This window comes from Prionailurus viverrinus, chromosome E1 (assembly GCF_022837055.1).
Source record: "Prionailurus viverrinus isolate Anna chromosome E1, UM_Priviv_1.0, whole genome shotgun sequence".
NCBI lineage: Eukaryota > Metazoa > Chordata > Mammalia > Carnivora > Felidae > Prionailurus > Prionailurus viverrinus.
Genome location: NC_062574.1, coordinates 29480033 through 29504904, shown reverse-complemented (window position 1 = coordinate 29504904; position 24872 = coordinate 29480033). Strand labels below are relative to the sequence as shown.

The following is a 24872-nucleotide window of genomic DNA, read 5'->3' as shown; positions in this document are numbered from 1 at the left end:
GTCAGCAAAGGCTGGGGTCCGTCCATCATTCGAGATGCAGGGGTGTTTCGAGACCACCTGGAATGAGGTGAGAAAACAGAGGGAAGACCCAGGACAGAGCCCACAATCAGTGAATGTGGCACTCCCGCAACCACAGAGAGCTCAGAACCAGCCCTCAAACACACACGCGTGCTCACGGCTTTGCTCTACTACTAAGGAGTCAGGAGGTCCTATCCTGGAACAGAAGCGTGTCCCACGGAAGCCGAAGTGGCATCTCTAAAGGGACAGGCAAGTCTGTAACGCACATATTGAGTATATTTGTGGGTACAGGGACAGGAAGAAAAAGACTGCAAGAGGGGTGGGGTGTGAGAGAACAAAACCAGACTTTAAACCCTGGAGGCTGGACACCGGAGAGAAGACACATGGGAAGCTCCTTTCAAGGACAGGGTGTTTCATTCAGAGAGACTGGTCGGGAAGGGCTTATTCCAAGCTTACAAGTCCCACCACCTCTATGCTGACAGCACCTGGTGCACTGAGGCAATTCTGCCACTGACAGGCTGGCATCTGGGCTCTACAGGCTGAAGGACACGGCCTGGACAGGGCTGTCTTTGCTTCAGACAGCAACCACAATTCAGGGTCCCCAGGCCACCGACACTTCTGGCTGACTGGCAAATCCAGAAGGTAATGCTAACCTTGAAAATTAAAAGTCATTTACCAGCAAAAAATAGATTTACTCAGGAATAACAGAGAATTGCAATTTGGGACATGCAAGTCACAAAACAAACTACAGGCATGGCCTGAGAACAAAGGAGAAGAATATTCTTTTAGAGAGAAAAGTGGGGGAGTTGGAAGGAGCTGTTATAAGCAAAAGGTCCATTGGTGTGAACTGGGAGTTTCAAGTGTAGGGCCCTTTCACTGGCTGACTCGGGACGGTCTCATTGGCTGGGCTGTTGCCAGGGATGGAGAAAAATCTCCCTTCCTCCTGCTGGGTAGCATAGGCTTCTTCCTGTGGGCAACACAGGGTCCGCTCTTCCCATCGGGTCTGCAAAAGGCTGCAAGGAGTTGTACAGCCCGAGGGCTCCCCCTTCCAGCCTCCTAACTCCATTTTAAGCACGGTTTCCTTTATTCCATTTTGCACTCCCGGGGCATCTTAGTCTGGGCTGCTATAACAAAAACACCAGAAACTGGGTGGCTTAAATCAACACATATTTATGTCTCAATAGTTCTGAAGGCTGGAAGATCCAGCCAAGAGCCAGTGCTGATAGGTTCAATTTCTGGGGAGGAACCACTTCCTGGTTCACAGACAGCCGTCTTCTTGCTGTGTGCCCACATGGCAGAAGGGGCAAGGGTGCTGTATGGGGTGGTCTCTTTTATACAGGTACTGACCCCATTCATGAGAGCTCCGCTTTCATGACCTAATCTCCCCACCCCATACCATCACACTGGAGGTTACGGCTCAACATGTGAGTTTTGAGGCAACATGAACATCTAGTCCATAGCACATGACCTCCCTCGGGTTCAATAATTGACAAGAACTCACAGAGCTCAGAAAAGTGCTTTACTTTTCAGTGTGTATAGACACCATATGCACGGTCTACACAGACTTGCATGCAAGAAAGACTACCAGACACCGCTTTTTACATTCACAGCTTCTAAGGCATGTCGACCAGCCTTGGCCCTAGTATTTCTCACGGGTTTCAAAAGATCTGTGTCTACAGCCCATTGATGTCCTGAAGAATCAACTCTTTAAAAAAATTAGCTCGTGAAATAATAGCACAAATACTCCTACTAATTAACTAAAATCAACAGTGGGGAGAGGCGGAATAAAGGAGATAACATACCAGTATTAGTTACAGATCGCAGATCCATTTCTGAGTAATTAAAACAGGGGAAGCGGCCAGTCTTGAATAATACAAAAACTTGGCCCTGCTCTGATCATGCCAGAGTGACTGAGTCAGTCCCTGACACCTGGAGTCCGGGATAGTATTTTTATGTCTGTTTCTGGGTTTTCTGACTCTTCCCCAGGGTACCAGGGGGCCATCTAGGAGGAATCTCCTCCATGATGGGATGGCCAGAGTCATGAGTGGAGTCATCCGGTACCTCATCTGACTTATTCGCAAACGAGAAGTCAGATGAATACAATGTTGCCCCAAACCTGAGGACTCTAGGCTGGGCAGCGGCCCTGCAAGGCGAGAGGAGTGTGAGGTCTCCCCACCGCAAACAGAATGGCTGGAGACAGCGAGGATGCACACACCTCAATCCACATCTCCAGAGCACCTGGCAGAGTCCACCTTGGGCTACCTCCTCGCCTCTTAGAAACAGAGAGAACAGCGCTTCCCCATCGTGACCTGTACGGTCGCCAGGGAAGAGCTCCCTCCGTTGCCCTCGGGTCTGCAGGGAGAGCCACAGCAGGACCCCGAGGATTAACCCTCAGCATTCTCCTCTTCTAAGCCTAGCTGTTTCCCAAGTAGGAACTGGCTTCAGACAAGGCTTTTGTTTCAGAAGATTGACGAAGATCTTTTTGACCTCTGCCAAAAGCAGAGAAGAATCACCGAAGAACTCTCCTTCCCAGGGTCAAAGGAAGGAAACTTAAAAACTGCATCTCAGCCATTGCAGGGATGTCTCCCCAACAAAGATGATCTCTCTCCCAAGGAAGTGAAGGTCCTTACCGGGAGGGGATGCAGATCAACACACCTGTCAAGGGTTCGCAGAGCTCTGGGCCTGGTTCGAGAGCCCCGGGACTCCAGCACAAGGCCAGAGACGCGCTAAACTCTCAAACATTCACAGAAAAGGTCCGGGGTCCCCACGTCCCCAGTGCTTGACCTCTTTTTTATACTACAAAGAGCTGACCTGACCTCCCCTCTTAGGAAAGCCCAGGATTCGTTTCACCAAAATGAGGTTAAATTTCTCCCACTTTTGGACTGGGACTTTACATCCTGACAACATCAGGATAGAAGGAGCTCGGGAAATTCTGGCAATCCATTCCCTCCTGCCCCTTAGCGGACTGGGGTTATTTTCACTGCACAGAAAACACTGCAGGAAAAGATACCCCTTGTGCTTCAGTCCCGTAGCTTGTTCTCTCACTGGCCCTGAAAGTCTCTGGGCCCCCTAGCCTGGTCAGTCCCCACATCTGGAATTAGCTCAAATGAGGAAAAGAGAAAGGGTTAGTGCAGTGCCAGTGACAGGCGTGTGACTCGCAAGAGGGTCACACTGGGCCTGCATCCTGTGGCCAGGGATGAATAGGAATGTTGCTGCTTCCCACAGGACCTGCTAGAAGACTCCCTTGGCCACAGGTGGTCACCCTAGCAAGAGAACTGGCATGGTCCCGGAGGTAGCCCCACATGACTCGTCTGTATGATCGTGGACCAGGGATATCAAGCTCAGCAGTCCAGTCGACTGTACTGGCCACAGTGGTATCTACACCAGCCAGTCAAGTACCTCACAGCCCTTCGGATGAGAGGCTCTCACTGAGCACAGTTGTCAGTAAGAAGCCACGACGCTAGTATGAGCAAAACCACCACAATGTCAACCCAGGTCAGGGTCACCCTTGCCCAGTGGGGTTCCTGGCTCCAAAGCCTAAGCTATGGGAAGAAGGCCTCCCGCAAGGCTCTTGTGGGTGCAGCCAAAGAGTGTCCACCAAGAGTGCGAGTGGGAAGGGTTCCCAACATGGGACCTGGGTCACCGTGACCTTGAATCACAAATTCAACACATTCAGATCATGGTTTGAAACCTTAGTCTGAAAAGTTTCCTGCTGGATTAAATATTTTAAAACCATTGACGGGGTAATGAGGTACGAGGAAAGGAAGGGAAGCAGGGCCATTCTCCAGTGGAGGGAGAGAACCCATTTCTTTTAGAAATTCTGATCTGGGTGGAGACCTGTGATGGGCAGTTTCCCTTAAGGACAGAAAATAACCAGGAGTCTGAGCATACACCCAAACCCCACATACAGGGGGTGAATAATACTGAAATTCAATGACATGGGATTTTTTTTTAAATCAATATATTAAGCTGAATAGCCCTATCGAGAGTAATCAAAACATTAAGATCCGAAGGCTGCCCCAGATGGCCAGGACCTTACACCACCCCCACCCCCACCCCCACCCCCCCCCCCGAGAAAGGGCCCACGGTGGCTACAGATTCCCTCCAAGAGGAAAGGGCGCTAATGACTTTACCTCCCAAAACCCCATCCAGCTGCCAGCAGCTGGGGACCTACGGGAACAAGAGGGAGGAGGTCACCCTGCCCTGATGGGCACCAGGAGGCAGAAGTGCTTCCTGGTCCACAGCGCGATCACCTCCCCCTCCCTCCACCTCTCCCTCCCCCCTCCCATACTCTCAACCCTGAAGAGTCGCAGGAAGCTCTGGGACAGTTCCACCTGCAGGCCTTCCACCACTGTCTTGGGCACCCAGAGGTCAGTGTCCGTGGCCGGCCTACTTGCAGGAGCAGATGGAGAGTGTGGCACCCGCAGAGAACACCCAGAAGGCCGGGTACACAGCTTCGGTAAAGTCCACCTTGAACTTACACATCAGGTGGACGTTGTCGGTGACGGCAAAGAAGATGACGAAGCCATGGTCACAGTTGAGAAGCACGCCGACCCGCGTGGCCTTGGTGGAGGGCAGCGTTTTCTCCACATTGTTGTGCCAGGCAGAGACCTTGGTATTGAACCACTCCACGCACCAGGAGGCGCTGTTGCGGCCGAGCCGACTGTCGGGGCCCTGCCGGGGCATGCTGCCGTAGCAGATGCCCACCCCGCAGAAGTTGTTCTTCTGCAGCTCCACCTCCCAGTAGTGGATCCCCTTCCTGTAGTAGTGCAGGCCCAGCACCTGAGAGCAGTATGTGAACCTCTTGGGGTGTGGCTGGTAGTTCAGGGGCAAGTCGGCCACAGAAGCTACAGTGTAGTTCTCCAACAGAGCCACCTTGTTGTGGGCGGTGTTGTAGTCCAGGCTGAACTTAGTGGCATCTAAGAAAGCATGACCCAAGGAACCGATTACAAAGAGCCCAAAGCGCTCTCATGTTTAAACCTTGCCCCAACTGGTCGTATTTGCTCATTTCTGTTATCCACCTGTCCATCTATCCTTCCGTCTACCCATCCGCACATCCATCTACCCACATAGCCGAATATCCATCCACTCATCATCCATACACATATCCATCTATCCACCCATTTTGTCCAGCCAGCCAGCCATTTGTCCATCTGGCTAGCCATCAATCCAGCGATCCGTCCATCTATCAGCCACCCATCTATCTATTCATCCACCCAAAGCCATTTACTGAGCACCCGATTCTGCGCAAGACGCACGATTCTGAGCAGACTTGGCACCTGACTTCATGGAGTTCACTCCACAGCAAGCGAGGCGAGCCCCTCCGCACAACACTGTGAGAACACGCGCCGCTAAGTGGTGGGCACGCCGCTACAGGAGCAAACAGCTTATGTGAAGGGTGGGGAGAGCACGAGGGAACATTGCTCACGTAGGCTGGAATCTGAGCCGAGAAACAGGAAGATGAGAATTAAACAGAAGCAAGCGGAATGGAGCAGAGGGCACAGCGAGAGCAGAGCTTGGGGTCACAAGGATAGTGGGCACGTGCTGGGACCAACAAAGGCTGGGCAACTGGGAGAGAGAGGCCCTGGCAGGAGAAGGGGGACATATTGGGGCCACATAGCAGAGAGTTAAGGGGTCTAGATTTTATTTGGTGGGCAGTGGGGAGCTGAACAATGTGAGCACGGAAATTACTGGACTATATTCCCCTGGTTGGGACACTCACATGGCCTCCCCGCCCTTCCTGCCACACTTCCAACCAGTTCCAGGGGAGCTGAAGACTGAGCTCAGCCCTGTGTGGTCCCCACCCTCCACCTCCTTCCTAGGACACACCCATCTCTACCCCTTCCCTCCTAGGAGACCCTGGACCCTGGGAGAAAGGTTCCAGGCAGCACTGCACAGGGACAATCCCTAGCTTGGGAACCTGAAAACCAAGAGCCCTGGGGTTTCACCACCTCCTGCCACTCCCTTGCTAGGTGGCTTAGGGCGGGATGCTTTTCAGAGCCCTGAATCTCCCCGTGGGCAAAATGAATGGGCTGGGGAACATGTTCTCTAAGGTCCTGAGCTGCTAGAACTCACTTTCCCTGCCCCCGGAGCATGGGGATCCAGAAACACTTGGCTCAGCACACCAGCAGCAGCTCAGCAGCAGTTAGTTCTGGCCCAGAGCCAGGCCTGGGTCTAGCATGGGGGAGGGGACGGCAGGAAGCTCCAGGGAGGCCAGTCCTGAAAAACCCAGGTACCCACCCATCCCCCCAGGCCTGCTACAGCTCTGGAGAAAGGGGAGCCAGGGCCGCAATTTGCAAGACAGATCTTGGCCGCTACACGGAAGTGGGTACACATGGAAGGTGCTGCTGTGTGAGGCTGCGGGTACAAAAGGGAAACCGAGGGAGCGATGGTGGGAGGAGCCTAGACCTGGCCGTGAGGCAGAAACTCCAATCACTTCCAGTCGGACAAGGGAGGGCAAGCTTGCAAAGGAGCTTAATGAGTGACCAGTGACCAGAGGGGCAGGTGGAGCCCAGGGGAGCCCAGGGACTCAGCAGCCTTAGGGAGAGAGCATTCCTGGAAGGAGGGATACAGTTGAGAGGTCCAGCCAACTGAAGGCTGAAAGGTGTCCTTGACATTTAGCTGCACGGGGGCTGCCGCTACCCTCAGCCAGAGCTGAGCGTGGGGACAGAGGCCAGACTGCCCTGAGAGAATGAGACTCTTGGTTCTGGCCCCCCACAACCCTCCCCGCCGGCCCGGAAACTTTCAGAAACACAGGGACATGCAGGGAGATTGTGTCAAGCTCCCCGGAGCATCTGACACGCAGCCACAGCTGAGGACCAGCACTGGGGGACGACGTTGCAGCTTCATTTTTCCATCTTTTCTCAAAAAGATCACCAAGGAAATGAGTTTCACAACAGCTTTCCAGGCTGGTCCCCTGCCGTCTGATCTTGCAGCACTGGCCTGGGGCCCAGGAATTTGTATTTTTAACCAGTATTCAGGTGAAAGGGAGGTGGACACAGTGCAGGAGCCAAGAAAAGCTGGCTGTACTGGCCGCTGTTTTTGTTTTCATTTGTTTGTTTTGCTTTGCTTTTGTGATGAGGGAGATTTAAACACGCTGCGGAGGGGCAGGCCCCAGGAGAGCAGGTGAGGACGAAGAGGTGAGTGCCAGAGCAAGAGCATGAGTCCAGACAGAGCAGGGGCCTGGCTGGCCTTGGGGAGGGGCCAGGGAGGGCAGGAGGGAGCAGGTGTAGATGCAAGAGAAATGGCAATAACAAGAGCATGAGGGGCCCCTCTTCTCTGTGAAGCGGGGTGGGAAGGGCATGCAGAAGACTGAGGCTGTGACAAGTGGGAAGGCTCTAGAATGGCAGAGGAGCCGGCGGGAAACCCAGAGCAGGACTGAGGCACAGCCGTGGGCAGCAGGTGCCAGCCCAGAGAAAGGGACGAGCCGGGCTCACAAGGGCTGGGGGTTCAAGGCACCTCTGCGAGGTCTGTGCTGGCTAGGAAGGGAGGTGAAGAAGGGCAGGTGCTGACGGAGGACGGGTGAGTTGCTAACCGGGGTAGGGGGAGCCAAGCGGGACCTCCCAACAGCGGCGAGGGCAAAGGCCTGTGCAGAGACCTACACAGGAGAGCCCGAGGGCCAGCGGGACCGCTCGTCAGGGCCAATGCTACTCACACTCTAGGAGCTCGGGCCTGGACTTGGCTAAGAAGGTATCCAGCACCTTGGTCGTGAGGGACACCGGGTTCGGCTGCACAGCAGAAGCTTTGGCTACAGCTGGATGAGGACACAGAGAGCCGTTTTCAGAGCCAACTCAGGGTGGACACCCCACTGCCCCTTGCCCGCAATAATTCAGTCTCCAGGCCTGCTTGCTTTAAACCCAGTAACTGTTCTGGGGCTCCAAAGGTGGGCGTATTGACGGGTGAGGATGAGGCAGTGGCTGGGGAGGAGGAGGGGAAACATGAATTGGACACCTGACAGAGTGACCAGATGGCCAGTCCTCCCTGAGGAAACTGATTTTGAAGAGCTACTTCCACAAACACACACCTGGACAGCCGGGAGGATACAGGTACGTCCAGACAGGGCTACACTCATTATTTGTCTCACTCACGTACACTTGTCCTCACCTCCAACCTCAGGCCCGCCTGCCACTAGAGGACAGAATCCCAGAACTCGGGCCCCATCGCAGAACCTAATGAGAGAGGGGGCAGCCTTCCCTGCATTTAATGCCACACCTGGGCAACCTCAAGAAACAGAAAGATGTACAAATGCATAACTTACGAGGTTTCTTGTGTTTCTTTTCTTCTTCTGAAAAAGAAAATTTTTAGAATTAAGCTACGTTCAAGCACTGCACAGTGACACTTTCAAAATACCGTAAAAACAATCATTTGCTTGAATGTGACCCATGCAAATAAAGCTAGGATGTTTTAGCTGGAAACAAGCAAATGAATCTATGGGGACAGAAACCTGCCACAGTGGTTTGGGGGATTGGGACTGCTCATAAGCAGCATGAAGGAATTTTCTGGGGTAATGGAAGTTTTTTAACTTGATTTGAGTAATGGTAACACACATATGCATTTGTCAAAATTAATCTAACTGCACATGTAAGATCTGTACATTTTACTGTAGGTAAATTACATCTCTATAACAGGAAAAATGCAAGAGAAAACATACCAAAAAATAAAGGGAACCAGCAAAGAAATGGCTTGCCGAGTATCACAATAGTCTTTATTTTTTTAATGTTTATTTATTTTTGGTAGAGAGACAGACAGAGACAGAGAGAATGCATGTGCATGAGTAGGGGAGGAGCAGAGAGAGGAGACAGAGAATCCGAAGCAGGTTCCACGGTATCAGCATAGAGTCTGATGCGGGGCTCAAACCCACGAACTGTGAGATCATAACCTGAGCTGAAATCAAGAGTCACACTGAGCCACCCGGGCTCCCCTATCACAACAGTCTTTAAAAACTATCTTGGAGTCATAGGTATGAAGACTAAGTTTAGCTAAAGCAATGACTCTCAGAGCGTGGTCCCCAGAAGCAGCAGCATCACTGGAGAATCTGTAGGAAATGCAAACTCTTAGATCTCATCCAAACACCCGCTGAATCTGAAAGCCTGGGGGTGGGGCCCAGCAATCTGTGTTTTACAAGCCCCTGGGTGACTGCGATGCATACTCAAGTCTACTTGAGCTAGAAGATTTTGGGTTCCCTCCACCACTTTCCTCGCCACTGGAATGACAAGGGGTGTTTTGGATCTTATCCCTGCCCTCCCGCAGGGTGCTTTACGCTCCAGGTAAGCCCCCCTCTCTCCTATTATCCTCTCCCTCCCCCCACACCAGCCCCCACTCAGCCCCACATGACCCCATAGCTCTCCTTCCTCCCACTTCTGAGTCCTTTTTCCAGCTGTTGTCTTCACTCTGCCCCCATCTCCTCCTCACCTGCCCACTCCCACTGGACCAGCATCTTGGGAGGACCCCAGGCTGTGCCACCGGCCTAGGGCACGGCACTGGCCCCCTCCCCAGTCATCACAGCGGTTCAGAGTGTCAACTACACTGTGACCGATCCACTCCTTCCCTGCCAACTTCCCCATCTCAGCCCCCGGCCGGCACCACAGCTCACTCCTGCTAAGAGCGGTGCTTGTGATCTGGGGCAGGGGCGAGGAAGCTTCTGGGGGAGCGTGACCTGAGAAGGACACAGGTGCACAGCATTTGTCCCCCTATCTTTCCCTTCCCCAGTCCCACCAGGTGCCCTTCTACATTTTCCCGGTGAGCTGAGGGCTCCCTGCTCCCTCCACACCAGGCACCCTGGCCCCTGGCTCCACTCCATTTGGAAATGCCAAAGACAAACTAAACTCTAGAAGTAAACAACACAGACCAAGAGCTCCCTCATCCCCCAGGGGCAGCACTCCTCCATTCACGCTCACTTTTCAGGGAAGCAGTAACAGCCACAGTTCAGTAGCATATTTATGGCCTTTAAAAGAGCTTCACAGGGCACCTGGGCGGTTCAGTCCGTTGAGTGACCAACTCTTGATTTCGGCTCAGGTCATGATCCCCCGGTCGAGGGATCGTGCCCCGCATCAGGCTCTGGGCTGAGCATAGAGCCTGCTTGAGATTCTCATTCTCTCTCTCTCTCTCCCTCTGTCCCTCTCCCCGACTCACTCACTCTCTCTAAAATAAAAATAAAATAAGAGTTTCACAACCAACGTCTCAAGTGACCCTGAGGTTCACTAATAAGAATCCCGTGAGGTCGGTATCATTATGGTCCAAGTTGGACAGATGAGGAAACTGAGGACCTTTCTTCTCCCCAGCCCCCACCTCAACAGCATGTGCCTTCTCAATGTGTGGCTGATATGGCCCCAAAGGGGGCAAAAATTCATTCTTGGTGGAAGAGGGTGAAAGAAGTCTTACTCTTTATATGTATAAAAGCATAATATATAGGGGCACCTGGGTGGCTCAGTCAGTTAAATGACTCTTGATTTTGGCTCAGGTCATGATCTTGTGGTTTGTGAGATTGAGCCCCTCATCAGGCTCTGTGCGGACAGCAAAGAGCTTGCTTGGGATTCTTTCTCTTCCCCTCTGCCTGTTTCTCCACTCACTCCCTTTCAAAATAAATACACGTATTTTTTTAAAAAAGCGTAATATATAAGGGCACCTGGGTGGCTCAGTCGGTTAAGCATCTGACTTCAGCTCAGGTCATAATCTCACGGTTGGTGGGTTCAAGCCCCGTGTCAGGCTCTGTGCTGACAGCTTGGAGCTTGGAGCCTGCCTCACATTCTGTGTCTCCCTCTCTCTCTCTCTCTGCCCCTCTCCCTCTCATGCTCTCTCTCTCTCTCTCTCTCAAAAATGAATAAATACATTTAAAAAAATTTTTTTTAAGCATAACATATAAACAGGCATACTGCGGGGCACCTGGGTGGCCCAGTCGGTTAAGCATCCGACTTCAGCTCAGGTCATGATCTCACGGTTGGTGGGTTCGAGCCCCGTGTCAGGCTCTGTGCTGACAGCTTGGAGCCTGGAGCCTGCTTTGGATTCTGTGTCTCCCTCTCTCTTTCTGCCCTCCCTAGCTCATGCTCTGTCTCTGTTTCTCAAAAATGAATTAATATTAAAAAAAAAAAGTTAAACAGGCATACCACATATGCGTGGTATTAAAATTTCACCAGTGCGGGCCATTAGGAAAAAAATGTCTTCAATGGTTGGGAGCAGGGCGGGTAAGAGAAGAGCAATAATGACAAAAGGTTAGCAAGTGCTACGACAGTACAAGCACATGACAACTCAAGACAGAACAGCGCTGAACTACCGGCGAAGGTTGGCCTCTGCTCCTCCAGGACCATGGCCAGGCCCCTCCAGGGGGCTCTGCCCGAGTGCCAAAACTTGGGTATCGCTAAGTATTTCTCAAGACAAGCCACCATTGGTAATCTTGCAGGCCCAGGCAGCCCGCACAGCCAGTGCCGATGGGCCAGTCCTGCTAAGCACCCCAGGGGAGCTCCTGAGACAGCCCCTCCAACTTCCACTTGCTGTGGCCGTAGCCATGCCGGTCTCCAGATACACTCGGGCCCCCGGCAACCTGGGACGGGCTGAGCCCACCCAGAAGGAGCGGCAACACCTGTGAGTGTGTCGGCCAGAGCTCCGGCCAGCCACGGCCAGGCCACAGCCACAGGGACAGCAGCAGGGTTACTTACTCAGGACCTTCTTCACAAAGTGTGCAGGTTTGTGCGTGGATGCTGGGCCATGCTCTCCAAGGTTCCCTGGGCCAAAGAAGAAGGGATTAGTTTATGCAGCTCTTCCAAAGCAACCCCAGGAACCAGCTTTGCCATGGGCCGGCAGAGAAAGTGTTTTACAAAGGCAACTTCCACGGACTTTCCCCATCTAGTCATTTACAGGAGCTAGAAACAAGGGGACAGAAAGACGAGTTTGGTGTGTCCCTCTTTTCTCTGGCTTAAAACGTAGCCGGGATCAAGTCTTTTCTCTGCCAGCGCCCAGCTTCGTGACCTCTGAACCCTCTCTACGCTTCCATTTCTCCCGGTGTAGCCGGGGATGAGCACCTTGCTTGTGGTGGGGTGGCCAAGACGCCTGGTGTGCAGTGCTGGTTCCTCTCCCTCCAGTTTTTCCACCACCCCTCATCCCCCAGACCAGCGATCACTGCTGTAGCAGGAAAACAAATATGCGTGTCCAATGCATCAACAGCTTTACCCGCTACGGAGTGCACCACACCTGTCCCAGAGGCTCCTCTGCAAGGACACGCGGCTCGACAAGCTGGAATTCAAGCTCCCCCCACCCTGGGTTACACAGTAAAATCTACTATGTGCCAGACTCTGTGCTAAGCACTGGGGAGAGAATGCTGGATGAAAAACAGACCCAGCCCCTGCCCTCACAGAAATGGCAATCTAGTGGGGGAAGAATAAAATGACAGATGTGCAAAGGTTCCCAAGGGATGACAAGGATCCTGGGACCTAGTCTGAGCAGTGAGAGTGGCGATAGGGAGGTCTGCTGAGAAACATATTGTTTCAACTGCTCTCTGAAGGGTGACAGGAGTTAACTGGTGAAGATGGTGGAGTCTGAGTCTTATAAGCAGTGAGAAGAGCACGTACAAAGGCCCTGTGGCAGGAAGCTTAGCATATGCAAGCAACTGAATGCAGTGAGATGTATGGGAGGAGGGGACACTTCAGGGCTGGAGAAATAGACAGGACCTGACCAGGCAGGGGCTTGTAGGGCCAGGGTCAAGAGCGTGGTCTGAAACCTACAAGCAAGGGATATTTTCCAAACAGGGTGAGAGGGAGAAATCAGATCTGCATCTTAAAAAGCTCTCTCTGGCTGTAGCAGGAGTGGATGCAGGACTAGTTAGAAAGCTGCCACAGGTGATAGCTGGCAGGGGAACCACTGGACTGAGTCAGGAGATATTTAAGAAGTAAAACCTGGTGATGGACTAGATATGGCAGCATGAGGAAAAAAAGGGGGTGTCAGGGGGAATTCCAGGTTTCTCTGACCCTAAAACCAGCCATTCTTCCACCAAACACACTGATAACCCAGGGTCCATTCAAAAACCATCTGAGGGCCACCTGGGTGGCTCAGTTCGTTAAGCACCCAACTGTTGATTTCGGCTCAGGTCATGATATCATGGTTTGTGAGGTCAAGCCCCACATCGGGCTCTGCGCTGACAGTGCAGAACCTGCTTGGGATTCTCTCTCTCTCTGTTCCTCCCCTGCTTGTGCTCTCTCCCTCAAAATAAATAAACTTAAAAGAAAAGAAAAGAAAAGAAAGAGCCACCTGAGCCAGCCTCAAGATCACATGCAAAAAGAGCCTGTCCAAAAGTCCCATCATTGACATCAAGGCCCCCAGAAATGTTTCAGGAAGGATGGCTAAAATCTCAGGATGTTTCCCCACTACCTCCCAGATGGAGGGCGGATGTTTCAGGATCCCAAAACTGAAGCCCCAGTGCTCTGGGTCAAGACCCTCTCCCCGATTCCAAAAAATGCTGATTCCATTTCAGGGGTCCCAGGAGGGAAGCATGGGGGCTGCTAATAGTTACCTAAGCCGGTGGGTCCCTCGGGCTTCTTGTCCTGGGGCAGCCTAATATACCGCTTCAGCTCGTTTTTGAGGTCTGAGGTGCCCTGGCAGACACCCTTTATCAGCTCCTGATTCAGCTCCATCTTGGGGACGTAGACCGGCTTTGTCGAGATTCCCTGCAGTTTGATCGCTTTCTGAAACAAGCCAGGGTATTAGTTCAGGCAGCTGCGGGGAAGCCAGGGTCTGAGCTCAGCCCTCATGAACTCCAGGAGGAGATTCCCCGTGTCCACGGGCGCTCAGTCCAATCAGCCTTCTCATATTACAGGCCAGAGGTTGCTGGGGGCTAATGTGCCACTTTTGGTCACAGCACTATGGATCAGGGCCCTCAGAGGCCACTCACCTACCAAGGGGGAAACTGAAGTCAAGAAATAACCAACGTGGGGACCCCTGGGTGGCTCAGTCAGTTAAGCATCTAACTCTTGCTGGTTTCAAGTCATGATCTCAGTTCATGAGTTCAAGCCCGCCTCAAGCTCTCTGCTGTCAGCACAGAGCCTGCTTCAGATCCTCTGTCTCCTTCTCTCTCTGCCCCCCACCCCCGCTTGCACGCTCTCTCTCAAAATACATAAACTGGAAATAAATAAATAACGTGGAAGGAAAGGAGGAAAAGAAAGAGAGACAGAGAGAGAGAGGAAGAAAGGAATAGGGGGAGACAGAAAGAGAAAAAGTGTCCTGCTAGGAACACTGCCAATTGGTGGCAGGGACAAAGCTGGGACATAAATCTCCTGACCCCTGTGGATAATGCTCTTCCACTCCTCCACCTGTGGCTGGAAAAGTACAGGAGACTCAGGACCATCTCCAACCCTCAAAAGACCAGCTCCAAACACCCATTCTAAAACTGGACAGGGCTGCCTCAGGGGGCAGAGGGTTCGGCCAGGGCACATCCAGGGAAAAGGGAGGATCTTACAAAAGTCCCCAGACTTGAGCTAAAATCGGGTCACACAACATCAAGAGGTCCCCAGACAGGGACTTGGAATCCTTCTCCGAGAGCTCTAGGCAGCTGCTCCAATACACAAGAAGGACCACAGAGATGAAACTCGATGGCACTGAGCCTAGGCCTGGAAAGAAGTCCGTGCAGGGGGAAGAGAAGACTCCCAGCCACTCCTCTACTCTCCCCAGGACCTGAACAAGGAACCTGGGCCTCTGAGGTGTCGTCACCCCATCGATGGGGCTCACCGGGACACCCGCTGCACGCTGCAGGCCAGGAGAAGGGGGCAGTTAAGAAGGGAAGGGCTGGCCCGAAGGAGCGGACAGCAGACACATCGACAAGCACATCTAAAACAACGCCACCACCGAGTGCTACAGCAGAGGCAGACCGACCCACTCGATCACCAGGAAGGGCAGAAGAGCAGGATCCGAGGAAGACGGGGGGCGGGGGGAGTCTGGAGCGGCCTTGGAAAAAGGACAGCCACGGCATTCCCATCCAATGCCGGGTCTGTCTGGGTAATGGTGATGCTCTGCTGTGGTTACAGCACGGGGCAGGAGAGGAGAGTGATGCCAAAGACAGGGGTGCTAAGGGACATGAGGTCAGATAGGGCGGGGGGGGGGGGGGGGTCTGTGCTTTAGAAAGACACTTCCAGGGTCCATGGGGAGAGGGGAGGGGGGAAGGGGCATAGGCAACATTCTAACATGGCCCCCAAAATGCCCACCTGATCCAGGGGTACACACCCTATATAATCCCCTCCCTCTGAGTATAGGCAGGACAGTGACTATGGTAGGACGTCACTCCTGGAATCAGGTTACCTTAGATGGAAAAACTGAAGGAATATTGCGGATGTAACGAAGATCCCAAATCTGTTGGTTTTGAGTTCATCAGAAAGGTGAGTATCCCATGTGGGCCTGACTTAGCCAGGTAGAAGCCACTAAAAGGGACTGGGCTTGTAAGAAAGAATGAAATCTTGCCATTTGCAATAACATGAATGGAGCTAGAGAGCATGATGCTAACTGAAATTAAGTCCGAGAAAGACAAATACCGTACGATTTCACTCATTTGTGGAAATTTAAGAAACAAAACAAACAAGCAAAGAGAAAAGAGAGAGAGACAAAGCCGGGAAACAGACTCTTAACTGTAGAGAACGGACGGTTACCAAGAGGTGAGTGGTGAAATAGGTGAAATAGGTGAAGGGGATTAAGAGCACACACATCATGGGGCACCTGGATGGCTCAGCCAGTTGAGCGTCTGACTCTTGATTTCCACTCAGGTCATGATCCCAAAGTCATGGGATCAAGCCCCACGACTGAGTGTGGAAGCCTGCTTGGAATTCTCTCTCTCTCTCTCTCTCTCTCTCTCTCTCTCTCTGCCCCTCTCCCCTGTCTGCACTCTCTCCAAAATAAAAAAAGAAGAAGAAGAAATAAATAATTTTGGAAAAAAGCACACTCATCACAATGAACACTGAGTAACGTATAGAATTGCTGAATCACTTAAGGAAAAAAAAAGAATTGTTAAATCACTATATTGTACACTTAAAACTAATGTAAAACTGTATGTGTTACACTGGAATATTAAAAAAAAAACAAACACAAAAACAAAGAGGGGCGCCTAGGTGGCTCAGTCAGTTAAGCATCCGGCTCTTGATTTCAGCTCAGGTCATGATTTCAAGTTCGTAAGATCAAGCCCCACGTCAGTCTCTGCACTGACAACACAGGGCTTGGGACTCTCTTTGTCCCTCCCCCACTAGTGCTCTCTCTCTTCTCAAAATAAATAAATAAACTTAAAAAAAAAATAAGAAGAATATTCTTTCTAAAAAAGGAAAAAAAGAAAAGATTAATAATCTAAGCAGGAAAAAAAGGGAACAGACTTTCCTGGAGGGAGAAATTCTCTGCTGGCTTTGAAGAGGTAACTGCCAAGTGGAGAGAGGGCCACGTACGTGGCAAGGAAAGGCAGCAGCCTGTGGGAACGGAGAGCAGACCTCAGCCACCAGCCGGCAAGAAAGCGGGGACCTCAGGCCTGCACCACGGGAAGTGAATTTGCCAGCAAGCTTGGAGATGACCCCAAGCTCAGCAGCCCAGCCGAGCTCAGCCCGTCCCAGCTCCTAAGCCATGGAGAGTGAGATAACACACATATGCTCTCCCCAGCCACTGAGTTTGTAGTAAGTTGCCACACGGCATAGAAAGTAGATACAGTGTGTCTGGGGGATGCTTCAAATGACCTCTTACAGCCCCACCTCGAGGGCCCCACTGCACCTATAATCAACATCGTAACGGCAGGCAGAAAGAGTGTTCACCAAGACCTACCTCCAGAAACTCGAACTCGTCCTCCTTGGTCAGGGCAAGTTCAATCTCCTCCTTCAGAGTCTGGATCTCACTCTTGTTCTTGAGGAGGATCTGGTAAATGTTGTCGAACTTGGTACTGACCCTCTTCTGCTCCTCCTTTATCTTTCGTGTGCAGATGGCCTCTGCGGCATCAATGAGTATCTTGATTTCCACATATTCTTGTCTGAGCTGCTCCGTCTTCCTGCGGGCAGTCTCCTAGCGGGGTAAGACACAGGGGCGTCCATCAGACAAAAAAGCTAAGCCTGTGTACGGAGCAGTGGTGAAGTGTGGAGCACTGGAGACTCTTCCCTGTACTTCGTGGGAGTACAGACGGGCACAACTGCTTTGGGTGGGAATTTGGCAACATCTAGTAAATCTGAAGGTGCTCAGACCAAATCAAGGAATATACTCAGATGCCCGCCCCAGAGACAGACACAAGAACGCTCACAAGCAGCATTGTTTGAATTGGCAAAACCCCAGAAAGAACCAAATGTCTAACAATAAGAGACTCGAGGGGTGCCTGGGTGGCTCAGTCGGTTGAGCGTCCGACTCTTGATTTCGGCTCAGGTCACGATCTCACAGTTTGTGGGATTGAGCCCCACATCGGGCTCTGCAGTAAGTGTGCAGCCTGCTTAAGATTCTCTCTCTCTCTCTCTCTCTCTCTCTCTCTCTCTCTCTCTTTCCCTCTCTCTCTAAAATAAATTTGAAAGTTAAAAAAATTAAAAATAAGTAAGAGACTTGGTACAAATCTACAAATTATTCACAGGACAGAATATTGGATAGTAATGAAAACTAATAAGCTGGGGCAATGCATGGACAAATGAGGGAAAAACCACTTGTAGAAGAAGACGTCCAGCATGATGCTCTTCATATAAAGCTTAGAAACAGACAGAATGGCTTCCTTTCAGTAAGAGAACACCCCTGGAGTTTCTGAGGGCACGTGGCTGCCCTGCCAGACTACATTTCCCAGGATTCCCTGCAGCTAGAGTTGGCCATGTGACTAAGCTACTCCCAGTGCAGTGTGAGCAAAAGTGGTATGTGTGACACTCTTCTTCCCTGTCCCTTTTACTCCCGGCTAGAACAGAGATCTGATGGTGACCCAGCTTCAACCAAAGAAATGAGGAAAACCCCCCATGCAGTACTAGAGTAATAAGAAAAGACTCTGGGGGTGCCTGGCTGACTGGGTCAGAAGAGCATGCAACTCTTGACCTCAAGGTCATGAGTTCAAGGCCCTCGCTGGGTATAGAGATTACTTAAAAACTTTCCATATATATATATATATGTACGTATGTATGTATGTGTATGTGTACATATATGTGTATATGTATATATACATATGTATTCTTCTATACACGTGTATTCTTCTATATATATGTATTCTTCTATATACACGTATTCTTCTATATACGTTACATATATATAAAATAAATCTATTCTACGTATATAAAATATAAATATATATATATAAAATACATACATTCTATATATATGTATTCTTTTTATATGTAATATTAAAAACTTACAAGATTTGTGAAAACTAGACCAAAAAAATCTCTAATTCTACCACTCCAATACTGGTACTACTATTCTCTTCCTATACTTCCTTCCAGTCTTTTCTCCCATACTTCCCGTAATGGGTTGAATGGTGGCCCCCAAGAGATCTGTCCAGAACCTGCGAAGCTGACGTTACTCAGCAAAAGTCTCTGCAGGTGTAATTAAGGTAGGAATCTTGAGATGACATTATCCTGGATTACCCAGGTGGGCCCTAAATCCAATGACAAGTGTCCTTATTAGAGACAGAAGAAAAGACACAGAGGGAGGAGGAGGCCATGAGAAGACAAGAGGTGGGGGCTGAAGTAACACAGCCACAAGCCTAGGAACACCTGAGCCACCAGAAGCTGGAAGAGGCAAAGAAGGATCCTTCTCTAGAATGAGGAAGTGTGGCCCTGTCTTTGATTTCAGGATTCTGACCTCCAGAACTTTATGAGAATACATTTCTCCTTGTGAGCGGAGGTTGTGGTAATTTGTTATGACAGCCCTAGAACTGATACATTTTATTTTTATAAAAAGATGTAACTCTAGTGAGTATACACTTTTGCTTCCTGTTTTTTTTCCCATTTAAACCATGACCACTTGGGGCTTCCAACTCCTGATTTCCATTCAGGTAATGATCTCACAGTTGTGGGATCGAGGTCTGAAGCACAGAGCCTGCCTGGGACTCTCTCTCTCTTTCCCTCTCTCTCTGCCCTTCCCCAGCTCGTGCTTGTGCGTGCTCTGTCTCAAAATAAATAAACATTCAAAAAAAAAAAGAAAGAAAGAAAGAAAGAAAGAAAGAAAGAAAGAAAGAAAGAACACATAATCACTTTTTATATTAATACTTTTTTCTTCATGATTTTTTTTAACGTTTATTCATTTTTTACTGACAGAGAGAGACAGAGTGCAAACAGGGTAGGGGTTGAGAAAGGGAGAGAGAAAGAATCCAAAGCAGGCTCCAGGCTCTGAGCTGTCAGCACAGAGCCCAAAGTGGGGCTCCAACTCCAGCTCCAACTCCAACTGCAAGATCACGACCTGAGGCGAAGTTGGACGCTTAACCGACTGAACCACCTAGGTGCTCCTTCATGATTTTTTTTTTTTAAGTCAGCTCTATGCCAGCACGGGGCTCGAACTCACAATCCCGAGATTGAGAGTCCCATGCTCTACTGACTGAGTCATCCAGGCGCGTCTATATTACTACTTTTTAACCCTAATTTTTAGTGATTGACCCCGTCCTCCTCACACCAAGGTCGGGGCTTGTAGACAGTATTCAGTCTGGGTCTATGAAGGATCTCCCCTGGGGACATGGCTTTCTGGATGTCCTGCATGGGTGATGTCTAATTCCGACGCCATGTGTGACACCATGTGTGTAGCCCTGTGGAGATCAGAGCTAAGCCTGTCCTTCCTGGAGGCTGAGGGAGGGTCTGGGGCCGGGGCTGGCAGTGGACAGCCCTGTCACTCACCCGTATGTCCTGCTGCCTGGCTCTCACGTCCTCCAGCGCCCTCGATGCACCATTGATCTGATCGCATATGATGGTCAGTTTATGCTTCAGCTTGGTCTGCGGAGAAAACAAGCAGGTGAGAAATCACCTCAGCCCAGCCCCCACCAGCCAACACCAGAACGGTCCCACAGGCGTTTCTACTGGCCCAGGTCTTGCCTGCCTGTAGCTGTTTGAAGCATTCTCTTATTTATTGCCTCCCTTCCAACTTTTAGAGGGACAGTACAAGAAAGAAGTTAGGAGCACAGGACTTAGACCGACCCATTCCCAGCTGTCCAAGAGTCTCTCACCTAGGTCCTTGGCCTTGAAATAGATACAAATGTTCCCCCCCCCCCCTGCAGGGCTAGTAGGAGGATTAACTGAAACAATGTAAGGATTTAGCATAGTGCCTGGATCCTAGTACAGCCAAACTAAATGTCAGGTTGCGTTACTAAGAGCTGCTTCGTTGGCACACCCATTTTACAGACAATGAAACTGAGGCAAGAAGCCCAGCAAGGGGGCCAAGTTCACACCATAGCCAGAACAGCTGGGGCTGGGACAGTTGCTTCAGTCATTCAAGCCAGCCCTCCCACTGCAAACAACCAGAAAAGCAGACAAATTACTGGGAAGAAAAATCTGCTTAATGACAAGGGAGAGCTAACTAAGCAGGGAAGGATGACACAGCCAAGATCTGGGAAAAGGAAAACCCAGAGAGAAAAGCCTGGTTTCTGGAGTTGTTCTCCCAGAGACATCTGCCAATTCCAGAACACAGCTGGAAGAGCCACGGTCAACCTCAGGGAAGCAGGAACAAGAGTCAGAGTCCAAGGCTCATTTGGTATGCCCCACAGGCAGGGACCTCCGCGGGCTAACACCCTAAGAATGAGGATCAACAAGCAGGAGGCCAGTCCACCACCAGGTCAACCCCCGAAACTGAATTAAGGTGACTCAGAATTACAAAGTCCTTAACCACCTCCAGGAACCAAGGTCAATTATGCATGAAGGAAAATAGTATCATCTTAGGTCTCTTAGTATTTCTATCAATTTTCAGAATCAATATTGGAGTGTCCTGCCTCCCTGCTCAGGTGAAACGTTATGGTGTAGAAATGGCAAGGAAAATCACCACCACCGTAAGAGTAGCTACTGTTTCTTATATAATCACTGCAAGCCAGGCATTGTTCTAGTGCTTTTCAGTTATTAACTTAAAGCTAAAAACAACACTGTAAAGTGGGAGTGACCCACCCTTTATAAATAAGGACACTGAGGGGCGCCTGGGTGGCTCAGTCGGTTAAGCAACTGCCTTTGGCTCAGGTCATGATCTCGCAGTTTGTGAGTTCAAGCCCCGCATCAGGGTCTGTGCGGACAGCTCAGAGCCTGGAGCCTGCTTTGGATTCTGTGTCTCCCTCTCTCTCTGCCCCTCCCCCTCCCTCTCTCTCCCTCTCTCTCTCTCTCTCCCCCTCCCTCTCTCTCTCTTTCAAGAATAAACATTAAAAAAAAAAAAAAAACCACATAAATAAGGACACTGAAGCAGAGTCATGAAGTGGCTCGCCCTAGGTCACATCTCTGTGAACTGGTGTTCCAAGATCCTGGTGTTACAATCAAAGCACTGAGTACGTTAGAAATGTCTAGACAAAAAACATTTACTTCCCCTAACGAGCTAGCTCAACATCCTCCAGCCCTCCCACACCACTAGAGATATTCAGTTCCGAACCTGACCTTGAATCTGGATTTGAACAACACAGTGACAAGTCACATAAGGCTCTAGAAGCGGAGACCAAGGCCACACTAACTTGACCCCAAAAGCCCAAGTTACTGATGGTGTTTCCAATTCAACCTCTGTGACAGTGCCCTCTGACCTGGCCTCTCACAGTAGCCAAGATAAACTGTGGGCCAAAGGCAGGAGGCCAGGCCATGGCAGATCCGGCCTCACAGGGGTCAGAACGGCAAGAGAACTCAGAACACCTGGGGGGCTGCCAACAGCCCAACACTGTTCCACCTCCAACAGCCACTCTTAGTGCACCCCAGACCTCTGTGTCCGGGAAAACTTTATCTGTCGGTAATCAAACACATATGACAGTCCCCTGATGGCAGAGAGGGGCCTCCCTGGCTCCAGACACAGGAAAGTGGCCCAAGGACTTTGAGAGGTGCAACATTCCCCTCATCCAGGGTAGAGAACTTTTTGAAGTTCTGAGGACCTGTTCACAGATCAGGGACTTGGGTCCGCCATGAGGACGTGGGAGGCAGCAGAGTCCCGGGTCTGCCCCACACCAGTGGTCAGGACGAACCAGCCTCCCACAGCTGGGGCACTGCCCAGATGGGGCTGGCTCTGTCCCAGCAGTGAGCGGTGGCAGGGCTAGACGTGGAGGCTGATGGAAGAAGCAGCAAGGCAAGGCCAGTTACAAGGATTACAAAGCCAAGCGAGTATGTCACACAGGTACACTGGGTGCAGACTCCAGCTCCGGGCCCCAAAGGCTGAGAGAGATAGCTGTAGCTCCAGGCCAGGCTGAGAGGAACCCTCCTGCCCCTACTTGCCTTCTGCCTCCCTGGATAAGAACTTCTAGAAGAGCCTTTTGGCAGAAGCCGGCTGCCCAAGTGCTCAGGGACAGGCCCGGGCACCCCAGGGCCATGAAGATCTTGGTCGCCTGACACCACCCCCAGCAAGCTCTCTTCCCAGAAACTACACCGGCAGGGCTTAGGCAGCGCTCACCCGGCTAGGAAGAAGAGGCAGAATTCAAGCTCAGGTCTCAACACCCAGCCCAGGTCAGAGCCTGGGTCAACCAGCCACCTGCCTGACACCAGGACCTGCCCACAAAGCACTTCCCACACAGCTCATCTCCCCAGAGCCTCCTGACCACCCTTGCAGGTCGAGAAGAAATGCTCTTAACCGCATTTTACAGATGAGGAAGCGGGGCTGGGAGAACTGCAGCGACTCGCCCTGAACCACAGCTGATATGGAGCAGAGCAGAGCTCCTGGCTCGAAAGGCGAGGCAGGTTCTTTAGTGTGGCAGCTGGAGACCCAGGCGGCGAGGCCCGACATAGCTGTGCCTCAGAGGTCAACCCCTGGCCGTGCTTTGAGGTCTGGCCTCCAAGACTCAGGGAAGAAGTCCTAAGGGACCCAGCTCAGACAGAGAAGCAGACCAGGCCCGGGAAGGGCCATGGCTTCACAGGAGCAGGGCTCGGAGCCTGGTCCCGGCGCCACCGCAAACCTCCGCCGGGTCTCTTATCTCCTTCGACAACAGGACAGTCCTTGACTGTGAAAATGAAAGGCAATCAGGCCATGCCTCGGAGCTCAGGCTGATATAAAAAAAGGTGGTTCAATTACACCTTTCAGCCTCTGCCTTGAGTCCACAAGGGGAAGTTATGATTTCCCCCAAACCACTAAAATCAACACAGATCTGGAAGGCCCCCTACGAAACCACCTGGTCCCGCCTCCTTGCTTTACTGATGAAGACTCAGGCCCCAGGGACCAAAGGCTGTGCTCAAAGTTGCACAGCCAAGGTGGAGGTCACTATGGTGCAAGAGTTTGGCTGTCCCTCTGGGTAGTATCCAGAGATATTTGGGACTCTGCCCACCATCCTGCTCAAAACGATCCTCCCTGGTCACTCTCTGGCTCACCAAAAGTTTTTGTACACATGACCTCAAGCCTGCAAGAATGTCGCATGCACTCAGATATAAGGGTGGTCATGGGGAGAAACGGCAAACCGTAGAGTTAAACCCGTTGGGGTCCCAACAGCTCAGGCTAAATTAACTTCTCTGGACCTCCATTTCCTCAACTGTAAAATGGAACTAATTATATTCAATTCCAGCTGCCAGGATTTAAATGCGGAAACAGAGGTAACCTCCAGGGCTCATATTTGACGTTGGAAACCCTCTGCTAAACACCATCAGACAAATACTAGGCTTAAGGCAAGCAACCACCTGTCTTCAGCATTCCCCTTTTTAAGACAGAGGGTGGGGGGAAGAGGGTGGGCCAAGGATGACAGAGGAGGGCTGTGTGTTCTCCCCGCCCCTTTCTATTACGACGCTGGGGACGCCCTGCCCCGGTTCCCAGGCCCAGCAAGGCCCATCCCCCTACCCCAGGTGATCCGTGGTGGGCCACTATGCCCACAGTGGCTCCCTCCCCCAACACCCCTTACCTGCAGGTCTGCGCTGGCCTGGCTCAGGGTCTCAGGCGAGCAGGCCTTGTGCTCCACCAGGCAGATGTGGCAGATGCACTCATCATGCTGGGGGCAGAAGAAGTCCCGCAGCCTGTTGTGCTGGGGACACTTGCGGCGCATCAGGTCCTTGACGGGCGGCTGCAGCTGGTGGTCCCGAAAGGCGGGGCTGTCGAGGTGCGGCTGCAGGTGTTCCTGGCAGAAGGAGGCCATGCACACCAGGCACGTCTTGACGGCGGGCGCCTTCAGGCAGTGGTCGCAGGCCACCTGGCAGGGCGGGCTGGGCTCCGCGGCGCGGGCGGGCGGCGTGCAGCCGTCGGGGGGCGACGGCGCCACCCGGGCCACCTCGGCCTGCAGGAACTGCTCCACCACCGCGCACAGCACCGTGTTCTTGTGCAGCTGCGGCCGCTCCTGATAGCTGGCGCGGCACTGCGGGCACAGGTACGGCGGCTCCTGGACGGCCCACGTCTCGTCCAGGCACGAGCTGCAGAAGTTGTGGCCGCACGGGGTGGTGACGGGCACCTTGAAGTGCTCCAGGCAGATGGAGCACGACAGCTCCTCGGCCAGGGGGACCAGCTCCGCCATGGCGCTCCTGGGGACCGGACGAGACGCGCTGGCACTTCGGGCGCGAACGCCGCGCGGCCGCCCCACACAGCCTAGGAAACGAAAGTGAGCGAGGGGAGGGGCGGGCCCCGGGGCCTTTCAGGAAGTCACGTGGGGACAGGGGCGGGGCGGGCCGCGCTCCGGGGCGGGGGCGCCGGGGGTCGCGGCGCGCGGTCGGAGTCGGCCCCGCGCGGAGCTCCAGAGGCTCCCTCGGGTGCGCGCGGGCGCCGGACTCGGGGTCTCAGGTTGCCCCCCACGGCCCGCCGAGGAGGAAACCTGCGCGTCAGGTGAGAACCGCGGCCCG

General features: G+C 52.1%; 1 protein-coding gene across 2 annotated transcripts; it reads right to left on the bottom strand.

The window, feature by feature from the left end:
• Positions 1 to 1524: 1524 nt before the first annotated feature.
• Positions 1525 to 24872, bottom strand: TRIM25 (tripartite motif containing 25). Of its 2 annotated transcripts, XM_047832999.1 has the most exons (9): positions 23948 to 24872; positions 19800 to 19895; positions 16786 to 17019; positions 13517 to 13688; positions 11670 to 11735; positions 8276 to 8302; positions 7853 to 7934; positions 7673 to 7773; positions 1525 to 4937 (listed from the first exon to the last, which is right to left on the bottom strand). In XM_047832999.1, the coding sequence occupies exons 1-9, from the start codon at positions 24548 to 24550 to the stop codon at positions 4408 to 4410; spliced, it is 1911 nt and encodes a 636-aa protein (XP_047688955.1). In that variant the 5' UTR covers positions 24551 to 24872; the 3' UTR covers positions 1525 to 4407. The 2 variants fall into 2 exon arrangements, with proteins under 2 accessions (XP_047688955.1, XP_047688954.1); XM_047832998.1 differs by lacking the exon at positions 7853 to 7934 and having other exon boundaries at positions 7673 to 7771; positions 23948 to 24863.

What these genes read in the sequence shown, in the direction of transcription:
- TRIM25 (XM_047832999.1), bottom strand. Translation starts at nt 24,550, where the DNA reads ATGGCGGAGCTGGTCCCCCTGGCCGAGGAGCTGTCGTGCTCCATCTGC. An exon ending in CCAGGCAGCAGGACATACGG is followed by an intron (nt 17,020 to 19,799) that starts GTGAGTGACAGG and finishes TTACCCCGCTAG; the next exon opens with GAGACTGCCCGCAGGAAGAC. An exon ending in CTTTGTGAAGAAGGTCCTGA is followed by an intron (nt 8,303 to 11,669) that starts GTAAGTAACCCT and finishes TTTCTTTTTCAG; the next exon opens with AAGAAGAAAAGAAACACAAG.